The 26,736-nt window shown below is 36.4% G+C and overlaps 2 protein-coding genes across 2 annotated transcripts; both read right to left on the bottom strand.

Moving 5' to 3' along the window:
• Positions 1–485: 485 nt before the first annotated feature.
• On the bottom strand, positions 486–23,923 carry LOC123550975 (mucin-2-like). Its single transcript, XM_053524173.1, has 8 exons — positions 23,866–23,923; positions 12,423–12,532; positions 10,169–10,240; positions 6,911–7,079; positions 5,545–6,459; positions 4,615–5,178; positions 1,944–2,073; positions 486–1,286 (listed from the first exon to the last, which is right to left on the bottom strand). The coding sequence occupies exons 1-8, from the start codon at positions 23,921–23,923 to the stop codon at positions 1,064–1,066; spliced, it is 2,241 nt and encodes a 746-aa protein (XP_053380148.1). The 3' UTR covers positions 486–1,063.
• LOC128548757 (uncharacterized) lies at positions 23,923–24,261 on the bottom strand. Its single transcript, XM_053524172.1, has one exon. It carries the CDS (start codon positions 24,259–24,261, stop codon positions 23,923–23,925), a length of 339 nt encoding a protein of 112 aa, XP_053380147.1.
• Between the last annotated feature and the right edge of the window lie 2,475 nt (positions 24,262–26,736).

Genomic DNA, 26,736 nt, shown 5'->3' with positions numbered 1-26,736 from the left:
ACAATAATTTATGGGGGAAAAACGAGTTTGAAAATGTTCAGAAATAAGTCCTTTGCAAATATAATTTACATTCTGAAAAGTAAGTTATTCAACAGATTCTGATTTTACATGGAAGTAGAAGGCTATGCATATGTTTTACATTCAAAACTTTCTGTTAAGATACCAATATGTATTAATGGTACATTGAAAAACACGGACACTTTTCATGCTTTTATGAAATGCAGTTTGTTTCATCGATTTGAAAGGCTAAGATATCCTAGGATAAGGAAAACGCAGGTAGTGCATACTAGGGGACACAAATTTGGGGATCGGGGAAGAGTCCCCACCATATTTAATAGAAGTCCGTGTGCTAAAAATAGATTCTGACTACGGCCTGGCAAACTGATGATGTTGTAGAAAATCTCTCGAATCCACTTATAGATGGTGGTAGGAAAACTTTTGGTTATTTTAAACAATGACATACAATATGATAAGCACAAATACTATAGAGTGGCAAGTAATAACTTTTACTCTGTTTTCTGTCGCAATCGCATATAATACCAATGTTGATTACATATAACAACTCCTATGTCCCATGTTGCGGATATATTATTAAAAAAACACCCTTGACCTGAGTGCATTTTAGCTACTATGTGGCGCGCCAAAAATAGCATCTGCCAAGTTTTTTATGTTTTATTTTTCAAATACAGGTCATTTGAATAATTGAGTCCGACTTGTTTGTACAGTTTGAAATACGAAATGACCTGACGGCGTAGAAAACTATCAATATGTGACATAAAGATTTTTTTATGAAATTGCGGACACAAAGGAATCAGTGTTCCGGGTCCGGAATAAAGACGCTTTTTAGTGCATCTATTTTGCTAAGTTTCTGCAGAGAAAAGCTGCATTTGCGAAATGTTTCATTGGAGTAGTTGCAAGATTAAAACTTTTTTAACAGTTAAAACTTGCTGAAAAATGGTAGCACGGTCTAATGTCTGTAGAATGGTAACACAGTTTTATGATAAACTAAAATGTGCAAGTTATGAAATTTCTGTTTATAACGTATAAATATGACAGGTGTCCTCTACCGACCGGAGATTTTTGGAAGAGCTTTGCCGATATAGTAAGATGCTGAAGTTTTAGGTTTAACATATTCATTGCACAGAGAGTCTTTACAGCAATAACTACACTTCATTGGCATGTTAGGCGGACCAGATGGACTATCGTCTATTATATTAGACATACACTCGGAACTTCCGGCTGTTTTCTGCCACCACTCCGCTTCACACTCGTTCTCCTTCACACATCTGCGAATAAAAAAAAACGCAATACATAATATTGATTTCACATGAAGCGTGACACTTATTTGTTTGACTGTTTGATATGACGTCAACGTCACTTCTTGAACAAGATTCCAGAAAAGTAAGGGCGGTCAGTTACTCTGATGCTGTACCAGCACTTGACCTGTTCTCAACAAGTCATTGACAACTTCTTCACACTAATCAAAGATGAAGGAATTTTTATAACATAATGAAACAACAAAAGATATCTGTTTACAACTGCGCTTTCTGAAAAATATATTCAATGGTACAGGAACATTTTTTATTACTCAGTCTGTCATTTTGGTTCGTGAATTTCATAATATTTTCAGAAAAGTATGACTTTTCGTTATCATATTTGTAATTAAAAAACAAAATGAAATGAATTTAAAGAACTCTGAGTCTTGAGCTAAACCTCCATGGATACGCACTTAAAAAGCAGTCACGAGAACTCCATTCAGCTTACTTAAACTGCACTCAAGAGATATCGATCTAAATAACTTACTGAAACAGTGCTCACGAACACTCCATTCAACTGACCGATATTGCAGCCACGAGAACTCCATTCAGCTTATTGAAACTGAACTCAGGAGAACTACACTGAATATACTGAAACTGCAGTCAAGAGAAGTCCATTCAACTTACCCTTTATTGAAAACTCTAGTTCCATCAGCCAGCTGAGTAACTGTGGTCATACAGAATTCAGAATCTTTGGCGCATACGTTCAACACTTGCTTAGTACATTGAGGGTCCTTACAGACGTAACATATATATGCTGAAATATATGGCAAAACTCTCTATGAAATAAATTTTGAAATCTTTCCTACAAAACTTAACTCGTGAAAAATGGTAACAGGAGGGCCAAGATGGCCCTAGGTCGCTCACCTGAGAAATACACCATAACACACCATAACAGTGTTGTAAACATGTTTGACCTAGTGATTTCATGGAAATAAATATTCTGACCAATTATCATTAAAATTGGAGCAAAAATCTTGAGTATTAATAAATATTTTCTTTGATTCGACCTGTGACCTAATTTTTGACCCCAGAGCACGAGACCCATATTCTAACTTGCCCTAGATTTCATCAAGATTATCATTCTGACCAAATTTCACGAAGATCAATTGAAAAATACAGCCTCTATCGCATACACAATGTTTTTCTTTGATTTGACTTAGTGACCTACTTTTTGATCCAAGATGATCCATTTTCAAACTCGGCCTAGTTTTTATTAAGGTTATCATTTTGGACTTTATTTCAGGAAGATCAATTGAAAAATACAGCCTCTATCGCATATACAAGCTTTTCCTTTGATTTGACCTAGTGACCTATTTTTGACCCCAGAGGACCCATATTCGAACTTGACATAGATTTCACCAAGGCTATCACTCTGACCAAAATTCATCAAGATTAATTGAAAAATACAGCCTCTATCTCATACACAAGGTTTTTCTTTGATTTGACCTAGTGACCTAGTTTTTGACACCAGATGACCCGTTTTCGTATTCAGCCTAGATGTCATCAAGGTTATCATTCTGACCAAAATTCATGAAGATTAATGGAAAAATATAGCCTCTATCGCATACACAAGGCTTTTCTTTGATTTGACCTAGTGACCTAGTTTTTGAACCCAGTTGACCCATTTTCGAACGCAGCCTAAATTTTATCAAGGTAATCATTCTGACCTAAATTCATGAAGATTAATTGAAAAATACAGCCTTTATCGCATACACAACGTTTTTCTTTGATTTGACCTAGTAACCTAGTTTTTGATCCCAGATGACCCATTTTCGAACTCGGCCTAGATTTCATCAAGGCAATCATTCTGACCAAAATTCATGAAGATTAATTGAAAAATCATCTTCTATCGCATACACAAGGTTTTTCTTTGATTTGACCTAGTGACCTAGTTTTTAACCCCAGATAACCTACTTTCAAACTCGGCCTAGATTTCATCAAGATAATCATTCTGACCAAATTTCATAAAGATCAGTTAAAAAAACAGTCTCTATTGTATACACAAGGTTTTTCTTTGATTTGACCTAGTGACCTAGTTTTTGACCCCAGATGACCCATTTTCGAACTCGGCCTAGATTTTATTAAGGTAATCATTTTGACCAAAATTCATGAAGATAATTTTGAAAAATACAGCCTCTATCGCATACACAAGGTTTTTCTTTGATTTGACCTAGTGACCTAGATTTTGACATCAGATGACCCACTTTCAAACTCGGCCTAGATTTCACCAAGGTAATCATTCTGGCCAATTTTCATGAAGATCAGTTGAAAAATACAGCCTCTATCGCATACACAAGCTAAATTTTGACAGACAGACGACAGACAGACGACGGACGTCGGACATCGAGTGATTAGAAAAACTCACCTGAGCATTGCTCAGATGAGCTAAAAATTACACTAGATCTGTAAAACTCTTCAAATTATATGTTCATTATAAGCTGTGTTCTTGTGTGTTTTTATCATTGCATGATGCACAGACGAGGAACAAAGTTATTCATCGGCATAAAGGTCTGGGACAATTAAGCAAACATTTCATGTCATTCAATTCAGTGTATCAATATAAACATATCGAGATCTGAATGGAAAACTGTCGAAACTCAATGATATCAAAAAATAAGTTAAGACGGTTTGCGTTCAACCCACCTAGCTTGATGGTGAATTGAGGACATGCTCTAAGACCCCAATGAATCGAGCGGCCGGTACATATTCAACAAGACGACCGCTCTCTTTTTATCTAGCATAGTCTTGAAGCCTTATACATGTTCCGAATGTGTTCAGTTTATTCATATTTCAACAAGAAACTATTGAATTGCACAGAAACATATAGACTATCAGATTGCATCAAGTGGACTTTCACACTGCACCACGTGGATTATTCCGTTACATTTCGAACTGTGAATATCATAGGATAAAGAAATATCTTTTCACTCCATCTATACAAGTGTGGTTTTACTTTCGAGCTTTTTTGACTTGTGGAATCAGATCTGATATCAATGTTATGAAAGAGAGTATGGCGACCAGTCTCGCATTTCAAAAATGTGCTCATGAACAGTCAGGGTCTGTGGTTCGATAAAAAAAATCAGTTTTATAACCTAACATCTTGTCAATGATACATTGGAGAACGTATACACCTACAAGTCTAAGCAAGAAGTAAAAAATAAGAGTAAAATTCAGGGACCTTTGATCAAAGCCGCTGAAGATATACCACTATATTGCCTACATCGGCTATTTTTTAATGAAAATGGTTCATTTGTACAAAAAGAAGTGTGAACGAGATTTTTAAAATACGCCTTACGTGGATCAGTTGTCGTAGGTACTGTACTGACTGGTGTCGTCGTTGGTTTGGTACTTGTACTCGGTGTTGTCGTGGTCGTACTCGTTGTAGTTGTTGTTGGGGTCGTAGTACTAGTAGTGGTTGGCGTTGTTGTTGATGTTGTCGTACTTGTTGTCGTTGGTGTTGGTGTGGTAGGTTGTTTTGTGGTTGGTGGTTGAGTGGTTGGTGCGAGGGTAAATTTCGGTTTACTAGTCGAACCGGCAGCTGTAGTGGTGGCACTTGTTGGAGACATGGTTGTAGAGCTCGTCGTTGTGCTTGTTGGGGTAGGGGTAGTAGGTTTAGTAGTAGTAGGCTGCTGAGTTGTTTGCTGTACAGTCAATTTCTTTGGGGTGACATTGCTGTTTGGTACAGAGGTTGCGCTCACCGGTGGGAGTGTGGTGGTAGGCGTTGTGGGAACACTAGTGCTAGTTGTGGTAGGTGTTGTGGGAACACTAGTGCTAGTTGAGGTAGGTGTTGTGGGAACAAGGGTACTAGAAGTAGGAGCGGAAGTTTTTACTGGAGTACTTGTTGCAGTCACTGGAACAACTGCAATAGATGGTTGCGAGTAATTAGTTTAAAGTACTAGTAGTAGACAATACACATTTAAGGAAGTTTTTATAAAAAAGGGAAAGTACTTTTCTACATTACTACACCTTCTAATAAGTTGCATTCACTGTACATGTTATATGTATATATTCACTATTTACGACCACCAAAAATAAGTACCTAATGACGAATTGGTCCATTTTGGTAAATTGGTTTTATACAGCTGAAAAGTTCAATTCAAGAATTATTTGCAACATCGGAACCCTAAATGTATATACGTGGTGTGTTTTTGTACATGAAAGTGTTTTAGCAACAGCAGCAAAAACGGGTTAGTTATGTTGTCTGAAAATAACTAAAATGCTTTACCTGTGGATAGTGCTACTGGTTTGATTGTTGCAGAGGAGTTGTTCTGATTTTGTTGTTTTCCGTTGCCATGACCATGCGAACTGCCACCAGAAAATTTTCCACCAAACTGATTTCTGCCGATATGTATCTTTACATCAATATCATATGACGCGTCTACGTGGTTCATACAGCACCCTTGTCCACCATGAGAATGGCAAGAAGAGCCTTGACCATGATTCCCGCCACTGGGACTACCGCCATGATGATGTCCGGAATTTCCGCCGTGAGAAGCGCCACCGGAAGAACTTCCGCCACCAGAAGGAGGCATAGTTGGAGCATTTGTTTTTGGTGGGTTTGTTTGTGGAGGATTTGTTTGTGGTGGTTGTGTTTGTGCTGGTTGAGTACGAGGTGGGTTAGTTTGTGCTGGTCTAGTACGGGGAGGATTTGTTTGTGGTGGTTGTGTCTGTGCTGGTCTTGTACGGGGTGGGTTTGTTGCTGGTGGTTGTGTCTGTGCTGGTCTTGTACGGGGTGGGTTTGTTGCAGGTGGTCGTGTTTGCTTTGGTTTTGTTGTACCGCCGGGTTTTGGCCTTGTATTTCCACCTGGTTTGGGACCACCAGGTTTTGGTTTCGTTGTACCGCCCGGTTTTGGTCTTGTTGTTCCGCCTGGTTTTGGTCCACCTGGTTTTGGCCCAGTATTTCCACCCGGTTTGGGACCACCTGGTTTTGGTCTTGTTGTTCCGCCTGGTTTTGGTCCACCTGGTTTTGGCCCAGTATTTCCACCCGGTTTGGGACCACCAGGTTTAGGTTTCGTTGTGCCGCCCGGTTTTGGCCTTGTAGTTCCGCCTGGTTTTGGTCCACCTGGTTTTGGCCCAGTATTTCCACCTGGTTTGGGAACACCTGGTTTTGGTCTTGTTGTTCCGCCTGGTTTTGGTCCACCTGTGGTCCACCTGGTGTTTTACCGCCTGGTTTCGGTTGAGTTTTGCCACTTGGTGTCTTACCACCAGGTTTTGGTGGCGGCGGTGGCGGATTTTTATGATCTGGAACGAATACAAATTGAAAGAGAACACTTCAAAGTGTTTGTATACATCTTGTAATGAAAAACCTTCATGAAATTATGTTTAATTAAAACACACATCAAATACCTATGCACATCTACAAAACGCGCCTGCCTTCTTTCATCACATAATTTTTATACCAACCCTAAGTCAGTCGTCATGTCAGAACTATTATTTTGCATTACAAAATTTCGTTTTGAAAGACGTTTTAAGACATATGACATGATTATTTCAAGCATGACGTACATACCGACTTCGAAAGTTAGCATCATTACATTTTATTTGCGTCGCATATATTAATTCCTTGACCAGGAATACGTGAACATGCTTACCGTTTTCGTTGTCGTCATCGGATAGCTTCGCAGCTAGATTGTCTGGAAGGTGGTTATAGTTACAATCGTCCCCACTGCAACAAAACGAGCATTTTCCCTCAAAGCCATAGGACAGTGGGTCCTCCCAGTAACATTCGTCAGCATTGTTCTCCTCAGAGTTCGCACATAACTGCAAAGTGTTAATTCTTGTCGGTGAGAAATAACGAGCACCAAACAATCACATGAAGTATGAGATAGAAAAGGAATTCCATAATCATTTTTTTAAATTCGGATGACAGATAAATAATGATATATGCGGGACACAAAGGGTCATATACCTGGTAAAGAAAGAGTAACTGCAAAGTATAAAACTATAAATATCTAGAATATCAGTACACGGAGGACCCTGCCGAATCAGAACATTTTCAATGTACGAGTATAATTATTGATAATATTACATCTAATTAAAAGACTGTAAAAACATATGGCCCGTTCAAGAAAGCCTAAACGTATAGGTTAATTAGTATATAAAGGCATAATTATGAAATTCATACTGCATTTTCTCTCTATGTATTCTATCATTGTCCTCAATGTTAACTTAATCCTTTGAATATTTTTGTAAAGTTATGTTCCAAACAAGAAAAATAAAATACAAGTAACAATGTAGAGTTAAGTAATGGTTCTTGGACAAAGCACTTCATCTGAATCCTCTTTACCAGTGTGTGAAATATTAATCGAACCACTTGTTTTCAGGAGAGATTTTTTGTGACAAGTATAATAAAATTGTAACTGAGCATTTAAGCAAAGAACAGCAGTTATGTTTCTTCCTTTAATGTCCTCGGTCCTTGAATGCAGTTTAAAGAAACTTCCTTAAGCATTCTGGCAAATAAAATAAATAAAGGGAGACTATCTAAATTAAAATAGTAAGCAGCCGTATCTTCAACAAAATCACCTTCATAGCGTTTGACACACGTGTTATGAGTAAGTTAATAATGAAGGATAATTCAAAAAGTAATCAAGGTAGAGTTTTAGTGTTCTTGTACATTGCACTTTTTAATGACCTCTACCTTTGTACATATTATGAATAATACCATGAAACACTCTAAAGTTACGGTCCGAACAAGTAAAACTAAAAAAGAATATAATTCAGAAAGTGAGCAAGCAAGAATTACGGTTCTTGAAAACTGCACTTCCTCTCAATTTCCTATGAAATTGTAAGAAGATATTAATAAAATCCCTTAAACAGTTTCAAAGAAATGGCATGGACAAGGTGTCTGGACTAGAACAGACAGACGAACAGACAGACATACAGGTGGGGATAATGATTAGTTTAGAGTGCGCTAAGAGTCGAGTCCTAAGCATTCGGATTGTGAAGCTCATTATCACTTGTGTAGTCAGTGGCGAAACAATGGACCGCATAATTGGTATAATCAGTGGTACAACAAACTGTCCCGTAACTAATATAGTATAGTCATTGATACAGTAAAAGATTATTTGAGTGGTATAGTCAGTGGTACAGTAAAAGGTTGCATTGTTGGTAAAATCAGTGGTACAACAAGGTGTCACTTAACTAGTAGTCAATGGGACAGAACATGATCACATACTTGGTAAAGACAATGGCGCGACAAATGGTTACGTAACTAGTGTAGTCTTTAGTACAGTAAAAGGTTACATGATTGGTAAATAAATGGTTAATAAGGAAAGGGTTTACATAACTTGCATAGTCAGTGGTACCACAAACGGTTATATAACTGGTATAGTCAATGGTACAGTGCAGGGTTTCATTATTTGTCAAATTAGCAGCACAGTAAAAAGTAGCATCACTGACATATATAGCCAGTGGTATAACACATGTTATATAACTGTTATGTTCAGTGGTACAGTAAGGGGTTACATGACTAGCATAGTCGGTAGTATCACAAAGGGGTACATAACTGTTATAGCCAGTACCACAGTTAAAGGGTTTCATAATTGACATTATCAGTGGTACACGAAAGGGTTTCCATGATTTGCATAACCAGTGGTATGACAAAGGGCTACATAACTGACATTGTTAGTTATACTGCAAAGGGAAACACACCTGTAATAAATCAGGCCAGTGGTACAGCAAACGTTTATAAAATTGATGTGGCCGATGATATGGCAAAGGGGAACATGACTGGCCAAATCGGCGGTTAATAAAGGGTACTTAATTGGCATACAAAGTGGTCACGGCAAAGGTTCACATAATCGGTATTGTTAGTGGTATAACAAACTGAAACGTCATAATATGGTAAGTGATACTGCAACTAGGACAGTGAATGCAACGGCCATATGAGCCCCGCCATGAGAAAACCAACATAGTGGCTTTGCGACCAGCATGGATCCAGACCAGCCTGCGCATCCGCGCAGTCTGGTCAGGATGCATGTTGTTCGCTTTCAAAGCCTATAGCAATTAGAGAAACCGTTAGCGAACAGCATGGATCTGGTCTGGATCTATGCTGGTCGCAAACCAACTATGTTGATTTTCTCATGGAACGGCTCATATCATGATTTCTTATAAAAGTGATATGTTTTGTTTTTTCTTAGTCTTTGAATCTTCCCTTCCAACTAACAGAGTCGGTATTATCTTGCGAGTCAGCAATATTATGCCCAGTTGAGGAATTACCAATTCGAGTGGAAGTTCACATGTGCTTACAACACTACCAGAATACCACAAAGACATACATATGCGAAACTGTCATTTATTTTATTAAATGACGAATAAAGAACACAGAAATTAACCTAACCTATATGACAAGAATATAACTTTAGAAAGATATATAAAACGGGTTGAAAAGCACATAGGTGGGGTACATAAACCGCCATAAGCAATTGCGTACCCCCTCCCCAATCCTTCCCCTCCTCCCATTTACCAACACTCGAAATGGAAATCTTCAAGCTGGGGGAATAATGTTATAAATCTTCACATTACTAGAAGGATGGTCCTATATAAAGGACCACAGCGCCGGTAAAGTATTGATAGACATGAAAATTTGAAGGAGCGCATGTTTCTTTAAACAGATACAAACGTAATTGCTCTAGGATCATCCTTCTAGTGGTGTGAATTTAACAGTTAGTCATAGAAATAAGTAAAATATCGGGAAATTTTTAAGTTTAACATAATTTGCGAAGTACGCGAAAGGCCAGTTTATCACATATTGATGGGGTGCATACATCAACAACGTGTTACCGGATTTTTTAATGAAATGGAACACAAGAAGATCACAATCATGAAAAAAAATATGTTCTTAAACCTACCGTAACCCTTGCACATGCTCGCGTTACCCATGTATCATCCTCCGTGAAAGACACTTGTGTTATACACACACCCTGTAGACAAAAGATATATAATTTACATTAAGTTCACGTGTTTCCTAAAACAAATGTACCAGAAAGTCTGTGGTAGTTTTTATGTTATTAGCCCGACAGTCTTCACACAAATATAACGAATTTGCAAACCAGATACAGAAATATTTCAAAACTTGGTATGTAAAGATGATATACAGTCGAATACCGTTACCTCGATATTCAAGGGACTGTAAAAATTGCATCGACGTACCCGAAGTTCGACGTAACGATATCGACTATCCGGGACTACTTTGTACTTGTGTCAGATGTCTATATTGTCATTACATGCAATACTTTTTCAGAGGGTTTGAAATACCTTACAAATAACATGGATATTTTTGATACGCTGTGATATCGACGAAACCAGGTGTAAAAACAGTACAGGTAAGTTGACGGGACTAAAACATCTCATCGAGCTAAACAAAATATCGAGCTAATCATATCGAGGTCATGATAAATAATTACATTAAAATATATGGGGAAAAATCGGGACCGACTAAAACACATCGTGCTAACCGGAATATCGAGCTAACGGATATCGAGGTAACGATATTCAACTGTAACTAGATTTAAACAAAAGTGTAATTTGGTGGAAATCTTTCTATTGTTATAGACTACATTTGCCTTTTATAGTAACAGGCTCTCGCTTGAGGTCGAAACAGATAAAGGGGAAATGCATAATTTAATGTAGGGATAACGCATTTTTTTTTCGTGTTATAACATCTGCAGAATCCCGAGGGGTTGGTTGGTGCCCGAGCCCGTAGGGCGAGGGTACCAACTTATCCCGAGGGATTCTGCAGATGTTATTACATGAAATGAACATGCGCTAACGCTATTCTAGCATAAAAATCGTAAAAACTGATAAATGAATACAATGTCACTCAACGTCATTAAATTTCCACGCTATTCTAGCATAAAACGCGGAAAAAATACTAATAAATGAATACATCCTATCTCAACGTCATTAAATTTTCATGAAATGCGCGGGAATGTCTGAGTTGTTTTTTACGTTGACGTCATTTTGTTTTGAATTATCCGTTTTGGGGCCGAATGACGTTAACGCTTTGACACGGAACTCGCATATATAATTTAAGGTGTTATAACAGCACGTGAGCGCGAGAATCTCTCTGTTAACACACGTTTTCTCTCCTGTTAAAACACCCCCGAAATGTGAAAAGAACAGCAGTTTTATGCTAGAATGGTTTATTCTAGCATAAAACTGCTGTTCTTGTCACTTTTCAGGGGTGTTTTAACAGGAGAGAAAACGTGTGTTAACAGAGAGATTCTCGCGCTCGCGTGCTGTTAAAACACCTTTTTATATATGCGCGTTCCGTGGCAAAGCGTAAACGTCATTCGGCCCCAAAACGGATAATTCAAAACGAAATGACGTCAACGTAAAAAAACAACTCAGACATTCCCGTGCATTTCGTGGAAATTTAATGACGTTGAGTGACATTGTATTCATTTATCAGTTTTTACGATTTTTATGCTAGAATAGCGTTAGCGCATGTTCATTTCGTGTTATAACATTTGCAGAATCCCTCGGGATACGTTGGTGCCCTCGCCCTAATTGGCTCGGGCACCAACCAATCCCTCGGGATCCTGCAGATGTTATAACAGGAAAAAACATGCGTTATCCCTACAAAAAGCACCATTTTCAATATTACACATGAACTTACATAATTAGAATCATCAAGGGAGGTAATCAAAATAATGAATTCAATAAAACATTCTGCAATACTAATAAAATATTCAAACTCATCAGTGAAAAATATATGTGAAAACATTTATATAGAAAACAGGATTTAACAAGAAAATAATTGATTTTATGTTCAAAACAAAGAAAGTGACAGCCACACTATAAACAAAGGCAGTATAACCCTTTAAATTGCTCATATTTTTATAATGGCAAAACGAGGACTTGTGTGTTTCAATCGAAAATTTAAGAAACAAAACTGAGCCGCACCATGAGAAAACCAACATATTGCATTTGCGACCAGCATGGATCCAGGCGCGACTCATTTCGCTTGCAAACCCTATTGCAATTAGAGAAACCGTTAACGAACAGTCTGGATCCATGCTGGTCGCAAATGTACTATGTTAGTTTTCTCATGATGCGGCTCATTATTAATTTATTTACTATATAAACATGCAGATTCATTACCTGTTTGGGCGAGCAGATTTGTGTATGGTTACATGACTCGTGCAGCGCCTGATTATGGCAGGTGTAACAGCTGTGACTGACTGTGCGGGGTGCTGGACTCGCTCTGCATGCTGAAAAAAAAAACAACAACTAATTAATGTCTGAGTCGATTCACATCTATTAAGTTATACAGTAACGACGTGTTTATACAAAACTGCAAAAAAATACAAGCCAAATGTTATACCAGGATACCAGGAAAAGTTTTAGGATAGTTGGACATAAAATATAACAGATGTTCAGTAATCCTAAACCTTATCCTGGTATAACAAAAAATAAATAAAACTTTCAGTTTAGTGCACGATAATGCAGTTGTGTATGTCATTTGAGTGATTTTGAAAACACATTCTGAGCCATACTTGGTGGAAATGAACATGTTGAAAAAATTCGACCAAGCGAGTGGCTTTAAACTTGATTTATTAAAATATTTTTTGGATTTTAAATTTAGGATTTAAAAAAAAACACCAATACTCTTGTTCATGCTTGGTCCACCTTTCGTAACAAGATTTTTTTAAATATATAAGACAACACTACTAATCTTATACAAAGTTGTCTATAAGGACCTTTTTAAGGATGCATGTATAGTATGAATGTATCTACCAAAAATTTATTTTGACAGGCTATTTATTTCCCATTGCTAATTTCAGCTATTTTGACCAATGAAGTTTAAAAAAAATAAAGATAAATGTGACTCCATTTGTAAACATCTTAGTAAGCATAGCAGCTACATGAATACGGAAAAAAAGTTTTTAATTTAAATTCAAAATGTTCATGGGCTAGAAATTGGACTGTGGAAATTTTCTATTAAATACAATCCTGTCTATAGAAATATTCTTCACAATTCAAAAATTATCTTCTATATCTTTACTTATTTTTGGAGCTTTGCAAATAAAGCCAAAATAACAACAACAACAAACTTAACAGGATTTAGAGAATCAAGTCTTTAAAGCATAACAGCATTTTCGACTTCGACTTCGATGATATACTCTCCAACGCCTCTGTGAACATCGACTGGAGAGGGTCATTTTTGCAAGTTTCAAAAGTCATTTTTGCAAGATTTGACCCCGTAATCCCCCAAAACTTTTGACCTGGTCCAGAAAAATCCAAATTTCTGGTAAGTTACAGTATAAAATATTGTCGGATTATGTATTTAGTATCCAAATCTTTGTTTTATGATTTCGTCAGTCCGAGTTCACATTTCAGACGCTGATTATTGTTGAATATAGAAAAAGAACTGTGTTCAAATTTAGACCATATATTATTGAATATGGTGGTTACACTGTTACAAATGACGAAATGTTCGGAAGAAAAGACTTTCTGCAATTTATCAGCTAAAAACGACGTAAGTTTTGACTTAACTATGGTGCCGCATACTCGTAGTCTGTCCAAGATGAAATTTAAACATTTATGGCTCCATTCCATAGACATAATAATCCAAGATTCATACTCTGACTGATAAGCAACTTTACAAATTAAGTTGAAAAAAAAAATCAAAACCCTATCTGTTCACAAAATTAATATCTGAAAGAATAGAATTATAAAAAAAACTTCGAACCTAAAATCCCAAATATGACAGCTACGTAAAGCTCCGAAATTAACATCGTGCTGTCTGATCGAACAACTGGCAACTCAACGTTTTCCCGTTTGAGATGGTGATGTTACTGTGTGTAGGTGTATATGAACATTTGACATCTTCATAATTCAAATATCATTTAATATTTTCGTTTCCTTTAAACAAATAAACATGATGGGGACACCGGAATTTGGCTCGTTAATGAACAAATATCTTGTCAGCTCAAAGATAAACTGAAAAGATAGGATAAATATTGTTGTGTTAACCCGTGTACTCCTGTTTCTTGTCAAAGTGGCTGTGCGGATTAAAATTACTAATTTGTTTATAACAAAAATTCTTTGTTTATAACAATAGAGATATGAAAATATCAAATTACACAGAACTTTAATCCAGTTTATCCTACAAAGGAAGTCATATTATACGTTGTACCAAAAAAAGCCTTGATGATGTAGAAGCTCTTGTCGCCCCCACCCCCAACACACACCTCCGAGACAATTTAAATTCGAGCCCTAATGGAATATGCATAGATCAAAATCCACATGATAGCATAGGCCGACGTTTTCGGGCCAAGTCGTGACAAGAACTTACCTGAAATAGCTTCTGTTTGATCCCCCCGGGAATAGTCTTAATGCAAGCGTTACCTTATTTCAGGTGTTCTCGGAATAACTCTTGCTTCGTTTATTCCGCAGTGGTTAAACACTGTTTGGTCAAATTTATTCGAGTGTTCATGATAAAACATTAGTTCGGTTTATAAATTGTGCACGATTAAATTGTGGTAGTCTTAGTTCGAGCGATAGTTCGAGCGCTTAAGGTCGTTCTGCACGTTTGATAAACCGGAAGTGATGGCGTAACGTCATTTATCCGGAAAACGTAGAATAAAGCCTGAATTCGGTGTACGGAAATGAACATGATTTTATGATTTAATCGAAACCTGTGAGTAAATTTATTATAATGGCATTATTGCTATATTTCTAAAGTCAAAATATGATATTAAAACATATGATGCCGTTAAAAAATTCAAAAAATGTTTTAAAATTAGCGTGAAATGTCCGGTTCACTTTAATCTTGGTTAAATATCTCAAAAATAAACACACGGACCTATAATTTTTATTTCACCAAATTATAGGTCATGTGTTTATTTACAACTGTGAGAAGTTTCATCAAAATCTACATTGTAGAAAAATTTCTATTCGCGAAAATGTTATGAAAGTTATGATTTTCCCATAGACTCCCATTATGAAATATTGTGTGAGGTCCAAATTTTTCAAATCAGTCTAGCAAAAAAATCAAGCACACGACCCTAGGATCCTTTTTATTTGTAGATTTTTCTAGGTATATTCTGAAGTTTTGAAAAATCAAAGTTTAATCAAATTCTACATTGTAGAAAAATTTTCGATCCAAACGTCCAATATTTATCTAAATACTGACAGCCTGCGTGGGCATACTGACTAATGAATCAAATAACGTTGGACAAAAACCAACTAGTATTGACTATTAAACGATACGCCTTTTAGAATGAAATGATACAATTTGATTCAGTAATTCTGAAAACATTCCAAGTCCTTTATTACTTCGGTCACCATACCAGTAACAATGCTAGAATAGGTTTTTATGTTTGTTTGATAGACAGATTCTGTGCAAGTCATCTACGTTCCATAACGAAAGGAATGTAACGGCTGGACTGAAAAAAAAACCCGGTCAGTTCTATGTAGTTGGTGCTACTATTGTTTTGACCGTTTACTGTTATAAGCCTACCTTGACGTGTGCTAATCCTACATTAGAGGAGAGTAGAGACGCACGCCCTTGCTAATCTTGGCAGGTAAGGTATGCGACTTCATCATAACCTCTCATTAAGTCTTATTCATAATTCTTCAACACGCATTAGTTTTATCTTGTCGTCTTTGTTAATATCCTAATTAATGATTTAAAAATTAGGTGCTTCATGGCGTTTCTAAGGTATAAACTATTTTATCTAAATACATTAGGCCGTTTGTGTGTATTTTTTCTTTTCTTTTCTTTTCTTTCATGCTTTATCATGTTGTAAAACCTGTTATGAGACAATCCTGCGGAAATGATAAAAATATGTTGTCAATAGGCGATCTGTAATAAGAAGTAAAATTTAACTGCTCTTACGCAGGGTCACTCAAAATGACATTTTGAAAGACCCTGTCTTACGTAAATGGTAAGAGAAAATAGAGAGATATTATCATTAGGTTACCTTAACTATAATTTGATAAGATCTTGTTCTTTGAAAAAAAGGTATATATAGCGACCAGGGCAGACCAAGACCAAGATCATGGTCTGAACTGTTCGCTATTCAGTGAAGTAAATTGTCAGTGAACACCCCTTCGAATAATAAATGGCACTGCCCAAATTGAAAGATAGACCTGTCTATTTTAGAAATTTAGCAGGGTTAAGGTTAGGTTAATACATGTATTTCATAACATGATTGTTCTTACGTCCTTCCACCATTGATATTTCTATTCTAAATCATTTATTGTTGGATTCGTTTTTACCACAATAAGGATTTTCCTTGATCTATTAAGAACAGAACACAGCAGATTTTGATTCTTGTTTAATAACCCTATCGGTTTTGAATTTATTGTAACAAAAATGATTGGGTATTATATTTTCCATTGTAAATTTCAGTCATTTTCGGTAATAAAATTTTGACTCAGTTTGCTGATGGATCTTTATGAACGTCGCAAAATATTTAGTTAAGGTAGTTCTGCACGTTTGATAAACCGGAAGTGATGGCGTAACGTCATTTATCCGGAAAACGTAGGATAAAGCCTGGATTCGGGGTGCGGATATGAAAATCATTTTAGGAATTAATAGCAACCTGTGAGTTAATTTATTACAATGACACTGTTATGGTCTTTCAAAAGTTAAAATATGATATTTAAACATCTGACACGTTAAAATATTCAAAATAATGTTTTAAAATTAGTGTGAAAAGTGCGGTTCACTTCAGTCATGGTCAGATATCTCAAAAATAAGCACACGGACCTGTACATTTCATTTCACCACATTATAGGTCATATGTTTATTTACAGCTTTGAGTAGTTTCATTAAATTCTACATTGTAGAAAACTTTCTGTTAGCGAAAATGTTATGAAAGTTATGATTTTCCCATAGACTTCCATTATGAAAAATAGCGTGAGGTCCAAATTTTTCAAATCAGTCTAGCAAAAAATAAAGCACACGACCCTATCTTTTTTATTTGCTAAATTTTCTAGGTATATTCTGAAGTTTTGAAAAAATCAGAGTTTAATCGAATTCTACATCGTAGAAAATATTTCGATCTAAACGTGCAGAACTACCTTAATTAGCGTAACAGCAACAAATACGCTTTAAACATTTATGAAATATTTTTTAGAATTTTCTATGTATTTTTTCAAAGGAAATGTTGACCCATAAAAAGTTAAAACGACTCGAGATATCTTCAACGTTACCACCCCGGAGACCTGTTGAATGATGTACAAGTTGAAATTGATGAAAACTCATGTTACAGACAATATATTATTGTTCAATTTATATACTATTCATTAAAACGCGTCTGAAAACTGTCACGTAATATAAGAATCAAAAATTGATATACTTAACAATTTGTCATCCAAAATGAAAAAAAAGAATATTACAGACACGAAGTAATTTCGTAATAATACGAGCGTTGATCCAGAAGTAATACCACTGTGCATTTATTCATCTATATATTGCTGTAGTACGCTATTACAGTTGTTTCTTTTTAAATGCTTCACACCTGACGACACTTCACCACATGCAAAAAAAAAACAAAAAAAAAACGTTTCTTTGATAGACAGGAAAAAGACCTCACTGGGCGGCGGTTTTTCCTTTTGGCGGTTTTTCTGCCACCTAGTTATGTTTATTCGGGTCATTTTCATTACAAGTAGAATGTTAGGTTATGTATATAATCGTTATATTGTGTATTTTTATGACATTTAGAATAAATGCCCAGTTTTCATTCAAAACCAGTATGCACTGTTTTTCCCTTTTCCCATACGAGTTCGACCTAACTTTTGATCTTACACCCCAACCTTGGACAATACATAAAAGGCAATCATCAATTTACACCAATATAAAAAAGGGACAGAGGATACGTCATTCGACACTCGATCTAAAAATAACCGTGTATTGTCAACCTATGTAATGTAGTGCTAATGATTGTTGTTGTATAGTGGTAAATATCAATTTCTAACCATCAATAACTTCAGTGACGTGCGCCGATCATCGTTACCATGCTTTCTGTACATGCCGATATCTCGACATCATGAACCCTTGCTATATGATACTCCACCTCGGCAGAATGTAAGTAATAATCCTAATCTAGGCTTCTTTACTGAAAGGATAAAGAAACATGCACTATTCACTGTTGCTGCCAATTTTATATTACAGTCGAACACAGTCGACGGGACCAGCAAAATGTGTTCGAGTTATCGGAAGTTCGAAACATCGAGATTTTGGAGTCATTACACAATAATGAGTATCCGGTTACTCGGCTTCTGGCACTGTGTACCGTTTACTACTGTTTGCAGATCAAATTGCCCTTTCGCCTTTTTTAATATACATAAAAGGTTGATTTACGGTTGTTTAACCGAAAAGTAAAAGATATAATAATCGTCATTTAAATCTTAAATGAATGCACACTACATCAGAGACATAAATTATGTCAATGACTACATTTAGGTCGCGTGGACGTGAAAATAAAAACGAAACCCTCCAATACATTATAGGCATTGTCCTGCCTAAATTTCAGATAATGTATCTCGTGTAACGCGACTAACTCGTGGTCGCTGTAACCTATTATTGATTGAAGGTCTTTGGTTGAAAAAGTCGGTAATTTCTTACGGAATATGCGAGTCTAGAGAAAAAGTTTCTTACCAAGAACGAAGACAAGGCTTATCAACTGCTTGTCTGTAAATAACTAAGATAGTGTTTAAACTACGGGCATTAAACCCTTCAAATAAATAGTAGATAAATTCACATATACATAAATTATAAAGGATCAGACTGAAGCCCCCCCCCCCCCCCCCCCCCCCCCCACACACACACACATTCACACCCACTAACAATAGTCTAGGCCTGAACTAAAAAAAAATATAATAGACTTAGATTTGCGATAGTTAAATTACGGAACATTTTCACAATGAATCTTTCAACCTCTTCGGCAGATACAATATACTGACTAAAATAGGTTTAATAGTGTGTGCCGGAAAGGACATAAAGCGATATCCAAGATTTTATGATGCATTTTGCAGAATAAGATTTTTATGGATATCACAATTACAAGTGTTGTGTAGCTCAATGAATCTCCGTTATACGGTCACTTATTAATATTATTACGCAACAAAAACTAATTCTGTATAACTACGTCGTGGCCGGAAATTACTATAGACGTAAATATTTTTCCCTCGTCGATAATAATTGTCAAAACAAACAAAAACCGCTGTTCCCATTTGGACGTAATTGAAATAGGAGTATTTTACTTTTTAATCAATGTATCCACTATCCCGGATATGATTATATTCACGTTATTGTACCAAAGTTATAACGTATACAAGGACAGGGATACTGGGCCTAATTTTAGACATGTTGTAGAGTCAGAGCTCGCGCTATGTGTACGTGTGTCATCGCATTCAGCTCTTTCAAGCGACAATGTGTATACGGTAAAAAGCTAGCGGATGGAGCGGGGTTAACCTGCCAGGAATACTCTTAAAATAGCTTTAGCTTCGTCGCTTTTGTGACGTAAACGTATAACTCTATCGACTTTAAAAAATGTTTAAGGGCAATTTGATCTGCAAACAGTAGGATCGTCATAGACTCCTTCAAGAACGGGAATACGGTGCGATCGACAAAAATGTAATGGCAACATGTATCAAGCTGTCTGTTAATAAATGTGCGAAGGTCACAACAAGACATGTCGCCAGTCCGAGTTCTGTGACTGGAACGTCGTCGTCAAAATGGCGGCCAATTTTGTAAATATGAACTTGCATAGGGCCTATCTTAAAATTAACTGAAGTTACACAGACACATTTAATATCATTATCTTTCATTGTTTTTATGCTGGAATATGTGTTGCCAATCTAATACCAATATTGAAGTAAATTAACAGTTAAATGCTGTGGTTTAATCAAAATATATCTTAAATTACCCCACCCACTTCTTTTCAACAGAGATTTATTTGTTTCATTTATACCGAACCATTGCAATATCACTGTGTATAAGCATATCGGATCCCTCCCTGTGGAAAATGAGAAAACGGATCCCTCTCTGTTCGCGCACAGGACACTCGTTGTGGTAAACAATGAACTCCAACGTCAGTGGGCTCGGAAAATCGAAATTTTCGTCTTAAACACATTTTTGTGCATAAAAAAACATATGAACCACGGAATGACATAGCTATATACCATTGCTTTTTTATCGTTACATTTGTTTATACTGTAGCAGCTTTAAACGACGAATATTTGCAGTAGATTTATTTACGGATGTATGTTTGTGCGAGCGCACAGGATTATGTGGCGAGATTGTCAACTATCATTCTCGCCTTTTGCGAAAGAATCCAAAAATAACCAACGTGAGAAACGTACAGGGCAGGGATAGGGCAAGATGTATGTTTGTGAGTGAGTGTATAGGATTATGCGGCGAGATTGTCTACTACCATTCTCGCCTTTTGCGAAAAACAACCAACGTGAGAAAATAGGGCAAGGTAGATAGGCATGGGCTTTCCTCGATGGAATTGATCATCACCTGATCCTGAAAATTATCAGGGCGATGTATCATCTTTTTCCCAAAGAATTTATTTGCAGGGGAAATATTTTGTGCACACGGTAGAGAGTTCGTTCATATTCAATTTGCCTTTTTTTTTTTTGTTAAGATCGTTTTGAACAAAAGACAAATACTATTTCTGAAGTCTGTGTTACTATTTTGTATTTGTCCAGCTATATTTCTTAAAAAGAACACCGAGTAACATGCTTTCCTCAACAGTATTTTTACACAATCGAAAGCATTTGCAATGTAAATTTCTGTGTAGTTTTCACCTTAAAGACATTTGTTACTTTGAACAACCGATATTTGCAAATACCATTCTCCTGACAAAAAAAACAACAACAAATTTTCCTTAAAGGATCAGCATAACTTCTAGTTAGTACTAGGGGCGTTTGTTAATTTTCAGACACATTTGACCTACTACTGTATTAAGAATAATCTTTTCGTTCTGACTTTAGCACGACCCATTGTGCCCTTACTTGTCGTGACTCGATCACAATATCTCTATGCTAAAATACAAAACAGGAGGCAAAGTCTTTCGGCGAAATCACGATCACCATACTTAAGGTTAATGGTTGAAAAACCCTTTGTATTATCTTTTAATTAACATATCACACACTGTCCCATTCTCATCCATCAGAGGTTCGTCAAAATCCCGAGTTCAACTAGAGAACCACTCAAACTCGACACTTTCCCCGTATCATACAGTTTTTCTAACGGGACTGAGTGTTGGTGTGATCAAACATTTTGACACACCTTTACAGGTAAAAAAACAGTATTCTGTAAAGCAAATACTTACAAATGTTAAAATTATTTTGTACTTTTTGAAATGGTTACAAATGCTTATCAAGACACTGCTTCCATTCCAACCACTATTCCTAACGCAAGTTATTTATAGCCGCGGACAAGTTTGGGGTTGAAGTTGGCTCTCAGCAAGTAAAGAAGAAATACAAATGTGTGTCTTTTCACGTTGAATTTATTAAATTCGTTGAACAAAATTAGTAAAATGCTCGGAAGTGCATCGCAAGTTATTACATGTATTTTATTTAACTCGTTTGATTGATTCAAAAAAACTTATGTAATATCCTCTGTTTTTTGTTCACGTAATAGATAATATGTGGTCATTTTAAATACATTTACCTATGATATATCTTAAATATTGTATAAATGACGATCCTTGTATTCAAAATAATATAATACGAGATAAATGTACGATGTAAAACACATAACACTCACTTTTACCATAAAAAAGCTCAGATCAAATATTTAAAGATGATGATATAGTTCTATTTTTAAAAGATGAGACGTCGTAAATTGTTACAGTCGTGGACTTTAGAATGGCGTCATGGCTTAAAATTAACTTCAGACATTACTTAACAGGTTGGTAATTTTTCAATGAAACAAGGAGCATTAAAATGTTGAAAGAATTAATTAATGCTGAAATGTAAAGATGCTATGTAGAACTTAAACTCCAGTGCCAACTCTTTGATTATTTTTGTAGGCTTTATTTTAAATCATTCTGCTGATGTATGAGGTTGTACTAAATCCAAAGAAATAGAGGATTTTCACCTCAAATCTTAAGGTTAGATGATGTAACGATGGAGTGTTCGGTGGTAAACTAGGGATATATTCTCCGTATATTTCTGGATATGTTAAAGGATTTAAATATTGGACAATAAATATTTTTATTTCTGAACCCCATATCTCGAAACACTATAGTTTCGTGTTTTCGCCATCGTGATTTCGACTTTCACCATCGTGGTTTCGGTTTTCATTATCGTAATTTTGTGATTTCGACTTTCAAGGTATGGAGTTCAAGAATAAAAATCTCGATGAAGCAAACGGAACACCGTTAAATACAGATAATATTACCTTTAAAAGATTTATACGTAAAATGTAACTGTCTTTTCAGGAGGTTGTAAAAAAACAGAGCATCTAATGTCAAAAGATTGTTATACATGTATGTTTTTACTGATTGTTTAATACATAGTGATAAAATAGATTCTAAAGCATTCTATAATATATTTAAACATGATTGATTGATACATTATATGTTCGACTAACATAGCTAAATTCATATAAGCAAAATGTCAGAGCTTTACATTCATTGTAAAAACAAATTTGTCGATGGACTTGAAGTTCTGCCAAATTTTTAGCCCTTAACATGCTGGACACTATTGATTCTGCCTTTGCGACCAGTGTAGATCACGATCAGCCTGCACAACCGTGCAGTCTGATCCAGATCTGCACTTTTCGCCATTCAGTCAGTATATTTTCGGCAAGCACCCCTTTTAACAGTTAATGGCATTGTCCAAATTGAAAAATTGACAAGTCCATTATAGAAATTTAGCAGGGTAAGGGTTAAGAGTCTTCATCTCTAGATTAAGACTACCTACTCATTCTGTTAGAATTCAAACTTGTCGTTTAGTAGAAGTAGAGTGCATGATTAATAATTAATAAATTAATTAACTAACTAATTAATTCTTATTTCTCTTTATAGTAATCTAAGTAAAAAAAAAAATGTAAACATAAACACATTTATGTTCGACCACCGATGCTTAAATTTATTGAGCTATTGCAAACAAATTTGTAGTACACATTTTGCAAAATACGTCAAAGAAATCTCGGAAAATATAAATGAAACTGCAGTTGTCTAACAAAATCTGATCATGCTATGTGTAAACTGTATATATCATAAGTTATAATACTGCTGCACGTGGTGTAAAATTATATGTACTCTTCTTACACAGTCAGTCCAGTTGCAGAGATGAACTGTTCTGTACTTCTAAGATCCCACACTTCAACCATACAGTTTTTAGTTGAGTGGGATCAGTGTTCCTCTCCTGGCTGTGCCTTTTGCATGTTTGGAGGACATACTCTTCTGTCTGTTCTTCTTCACCAAATGGACAGCTTGGCGATGGCACCAGCTAGAATTTTCTGAACGTATGTGCGTTCAGCCTATTGTGCCTTGTCTGGAGTCTCACCATCAAATAGAAAAAGTAGTCTTGTTCTGGCCTGCTAAGTAAGTGATAGGCATCCTTCTCCTACCTGTGTTTAAACAATGTCTTGATGATGGTAACTTTTTTCTGGTACGGAACACTCTCATTAGGTTGATCTGCCTTTGCTTCTTGTTTTTGCAAGCTTGTCAGCAGCTTCATTGCCTGGAACTCCACAGTGGGCAGGTATCCACTGGAGTGCAACTCTGCTGCTAGTACTGAATTGTTGCAATACCTTGGCTAACTGCGGTAGTTTTTTGTTTGCGAGCTCTTCCAGAACTGATAGTGCATCAGTGAAGAATGCAACTTGGGAGCTTTGTTCATCAGATTCCGTGGCCATTCCGGTGGCATTTTTCAATGCTTCTAAATATGCAGTGTTTTCCAGCGGCGGCATTTGTAGTTTCTGTAGTTTCATTTGGGTGCTTAATAACGATACCAGCTCCACCATCTTGGACAGAATTTGTTGCAGATCCATCTATGTAAACATTGGTCCATGTCTCAGGAGTGTATTGGTCATGGATCATTGCAAGTGTGTGTGCTTGTTTGGTATTATCGTTCTTGTGTTTTCTGTTTTCCATGATTTTGTTTTGGGTTTAACGCCGTTTTTCAACAGTATTTCACTTAGATAACATAACCAGTGTTCCTGGGTTCTGTACCAGTACAAACCTGTTCTCCGCAAGTAACTGCCAACTTCCCCACATGAATCAGAGGTGGAGGAGACCAGCTTGCTTTCTGTTTAGACGACAGAGTAAAAAGTGTTGTGAAGTATTTTTCTTTGTTGAAAGTGACACACAAGTCTTCAGCCCATGCGGTGAGGACATTCATAGCCTCTTGCATTCTCAGAGTGGCTGTTGTGGCATGCTCCTCCTTGTATCAAAGTACCAGGTCGTATGCATACAAAGCAGCGTGAACTCCTGTGGGTACCTCCGAAACTAGGTCATTTATGATAAGCAGAAAGAGAGTTGGGGAGAGAGTACGATATTTAATGAAGTGCTCTTTGGGCAGACAAAACGTCTTATTCTACATTAACATCACACCGACACAATTATAGGTCATATGGCGACTTCATAGCTTTTTATGTTGAAGGAAGACCCAAAGTGCCCCTCTTTGCATTATTTCATCACGGACGGGAAGGCGGGGGGGGGGGGGGGCTGGTTAGAACCACTGACCTTCCATAAGCCATCTGGTCTTACATGAAGAATTCAACGCCCTGAGCAGGTCTCGAACCCACATCGGTGAGGAGCATGTGGTACGAAGTCAGCAACCTTAACCACTCTGCCACGGAAACCTCCTGGCCTTTATTTTAATGCCTTTAGCTTAGAGTTTCTTGACGAGACTTGGCAAGGCTTGCCAGAACTAAAGAAAAACATGAAGGGCACCTTTAGCATAAGTATGTTTAATACATAAAACTATTTTCATTGCTTCTTATATTACACAGAAAATACTCTATATACAATCTATAGGATAATCTATGTTGACAATGTCACATTCTGTGCGACTACTCGCATTCTAGTATATAACATGTATCTCTATTTATTCATACAATAGAAAATGGCTTTTGATACACATAACATTTACAAATATTCAGTCAAAATACTAGCACATGTACCGTATATACATATCTTCAGTACGAAATATGAATTCTTTTCAAAGCGTTAAAATATAACCTTTTGTGTATTTTATGTCATATAAATATCTGCAAAACACATATTATATACAAATGTACATTTTTGTTAGAATCACAAATAAAAAGATAAACTTGATTTCCATATACAACAATGATCCTGTGCTACAGTATAACAAATACATGTATATCATTTCTATAAAACACCTCTTTTCGTAATAACCATAACTTGAGACAGTGGTAACAACTTTGTCAAATACTAGTACTACTAAAGAATGACCTGCACTGTAGATTTAACTAAAAATGAGTTTACTTTCGACAGCGCCGTACTGTGTTGCCTTTGTTGCATGCAACTTCTAAGATATGAATCTGTTTATAACTGCTCTTTTTCCTCTGTACCATCTGAGCCGTGCACACTTGTGGCACCTTTTGCATGGACAGTCTGAAAAGATGAGGTTTAATCATATTTCATTGCTAACATATAGATGTACATTTAGAAACATTTCACTTTCTATTCACTGCATAGATAAGGCAAACAAACAAAAAAGATCAGAAATGCTCAACGGTAATGTATAAACTCAAAAGTAAACGACGCATGTACACTGTATAGACATTCTCAAATTATTAAAGAAGTGAATGCATGCAATACATAAAAAGAACAAAGTAAAAGTGCCAAAAATAAGAACTTACCTATTGGGGTAACAGTGCTGCATATACAATTGTATCAAAAAACAAGTCGAGTTCATCGAGCTGTAGTAATGTCTTGCCAATTGGTATAGCCCTTCTCAGTCGTCTCGACAACTTACAAAGTCTAACTTCCAGCTGACCTGTCTCGGCATACTCATTGTTTGTCTTGATATAAAGGTCTTCGTTGAACGTAGCTTTGTTGGATTCAGTGGCGACAGTTTTCGATACTACTTTCCGAATCCGTTTGTTATTGCTGCCTAACAAGGAGATATGTACCACTAACTCATGATTGTCAGTTTGGAGACCTTCAACAAAACACAGGCCGATTCTAAGCTGACGAGCACTTCGGAAGTGTTGCAAATACATTTTTAGACTGCCTATGTATTGTTCGTCATTTTTCACATCAGATTTGAACATTGTTTGGTGATAACTTGAAAAGTCCTGAAGTTTCGACCTGCATATAGTAGTGCAAACATCACTGAAAGACCTACTCCATTGTAATGATTTTTCTGCCGTGTCGAGGTTCTTTACGTAAGGAGACTCTTGATTTTGCCGATTTGCATCTCGAAGAGCTTCTAAGTCCATGGAACATTGGCCATATTTGAACTGCGA

The sequence above is a fragment of the Mercenaria mercenaria genome, chromosome 15 (genome assembly GCF_021730395.1).
Source record: "Mercenaria mercenaria strain notata chromosome 15, MADL_Memer_1, whole genome shotgun sequence".
Classification (NCBI taxonomy): domain Eukaryota; kingdom Metazoa; phylum Mollusca; class Bivalvia; order Venerida; family Veneridae; genus Mercenaria; species Mercenaria mercenaria.
This window is presented reverse-complemented; position numbering and strand designations above follow the sequence as displayed.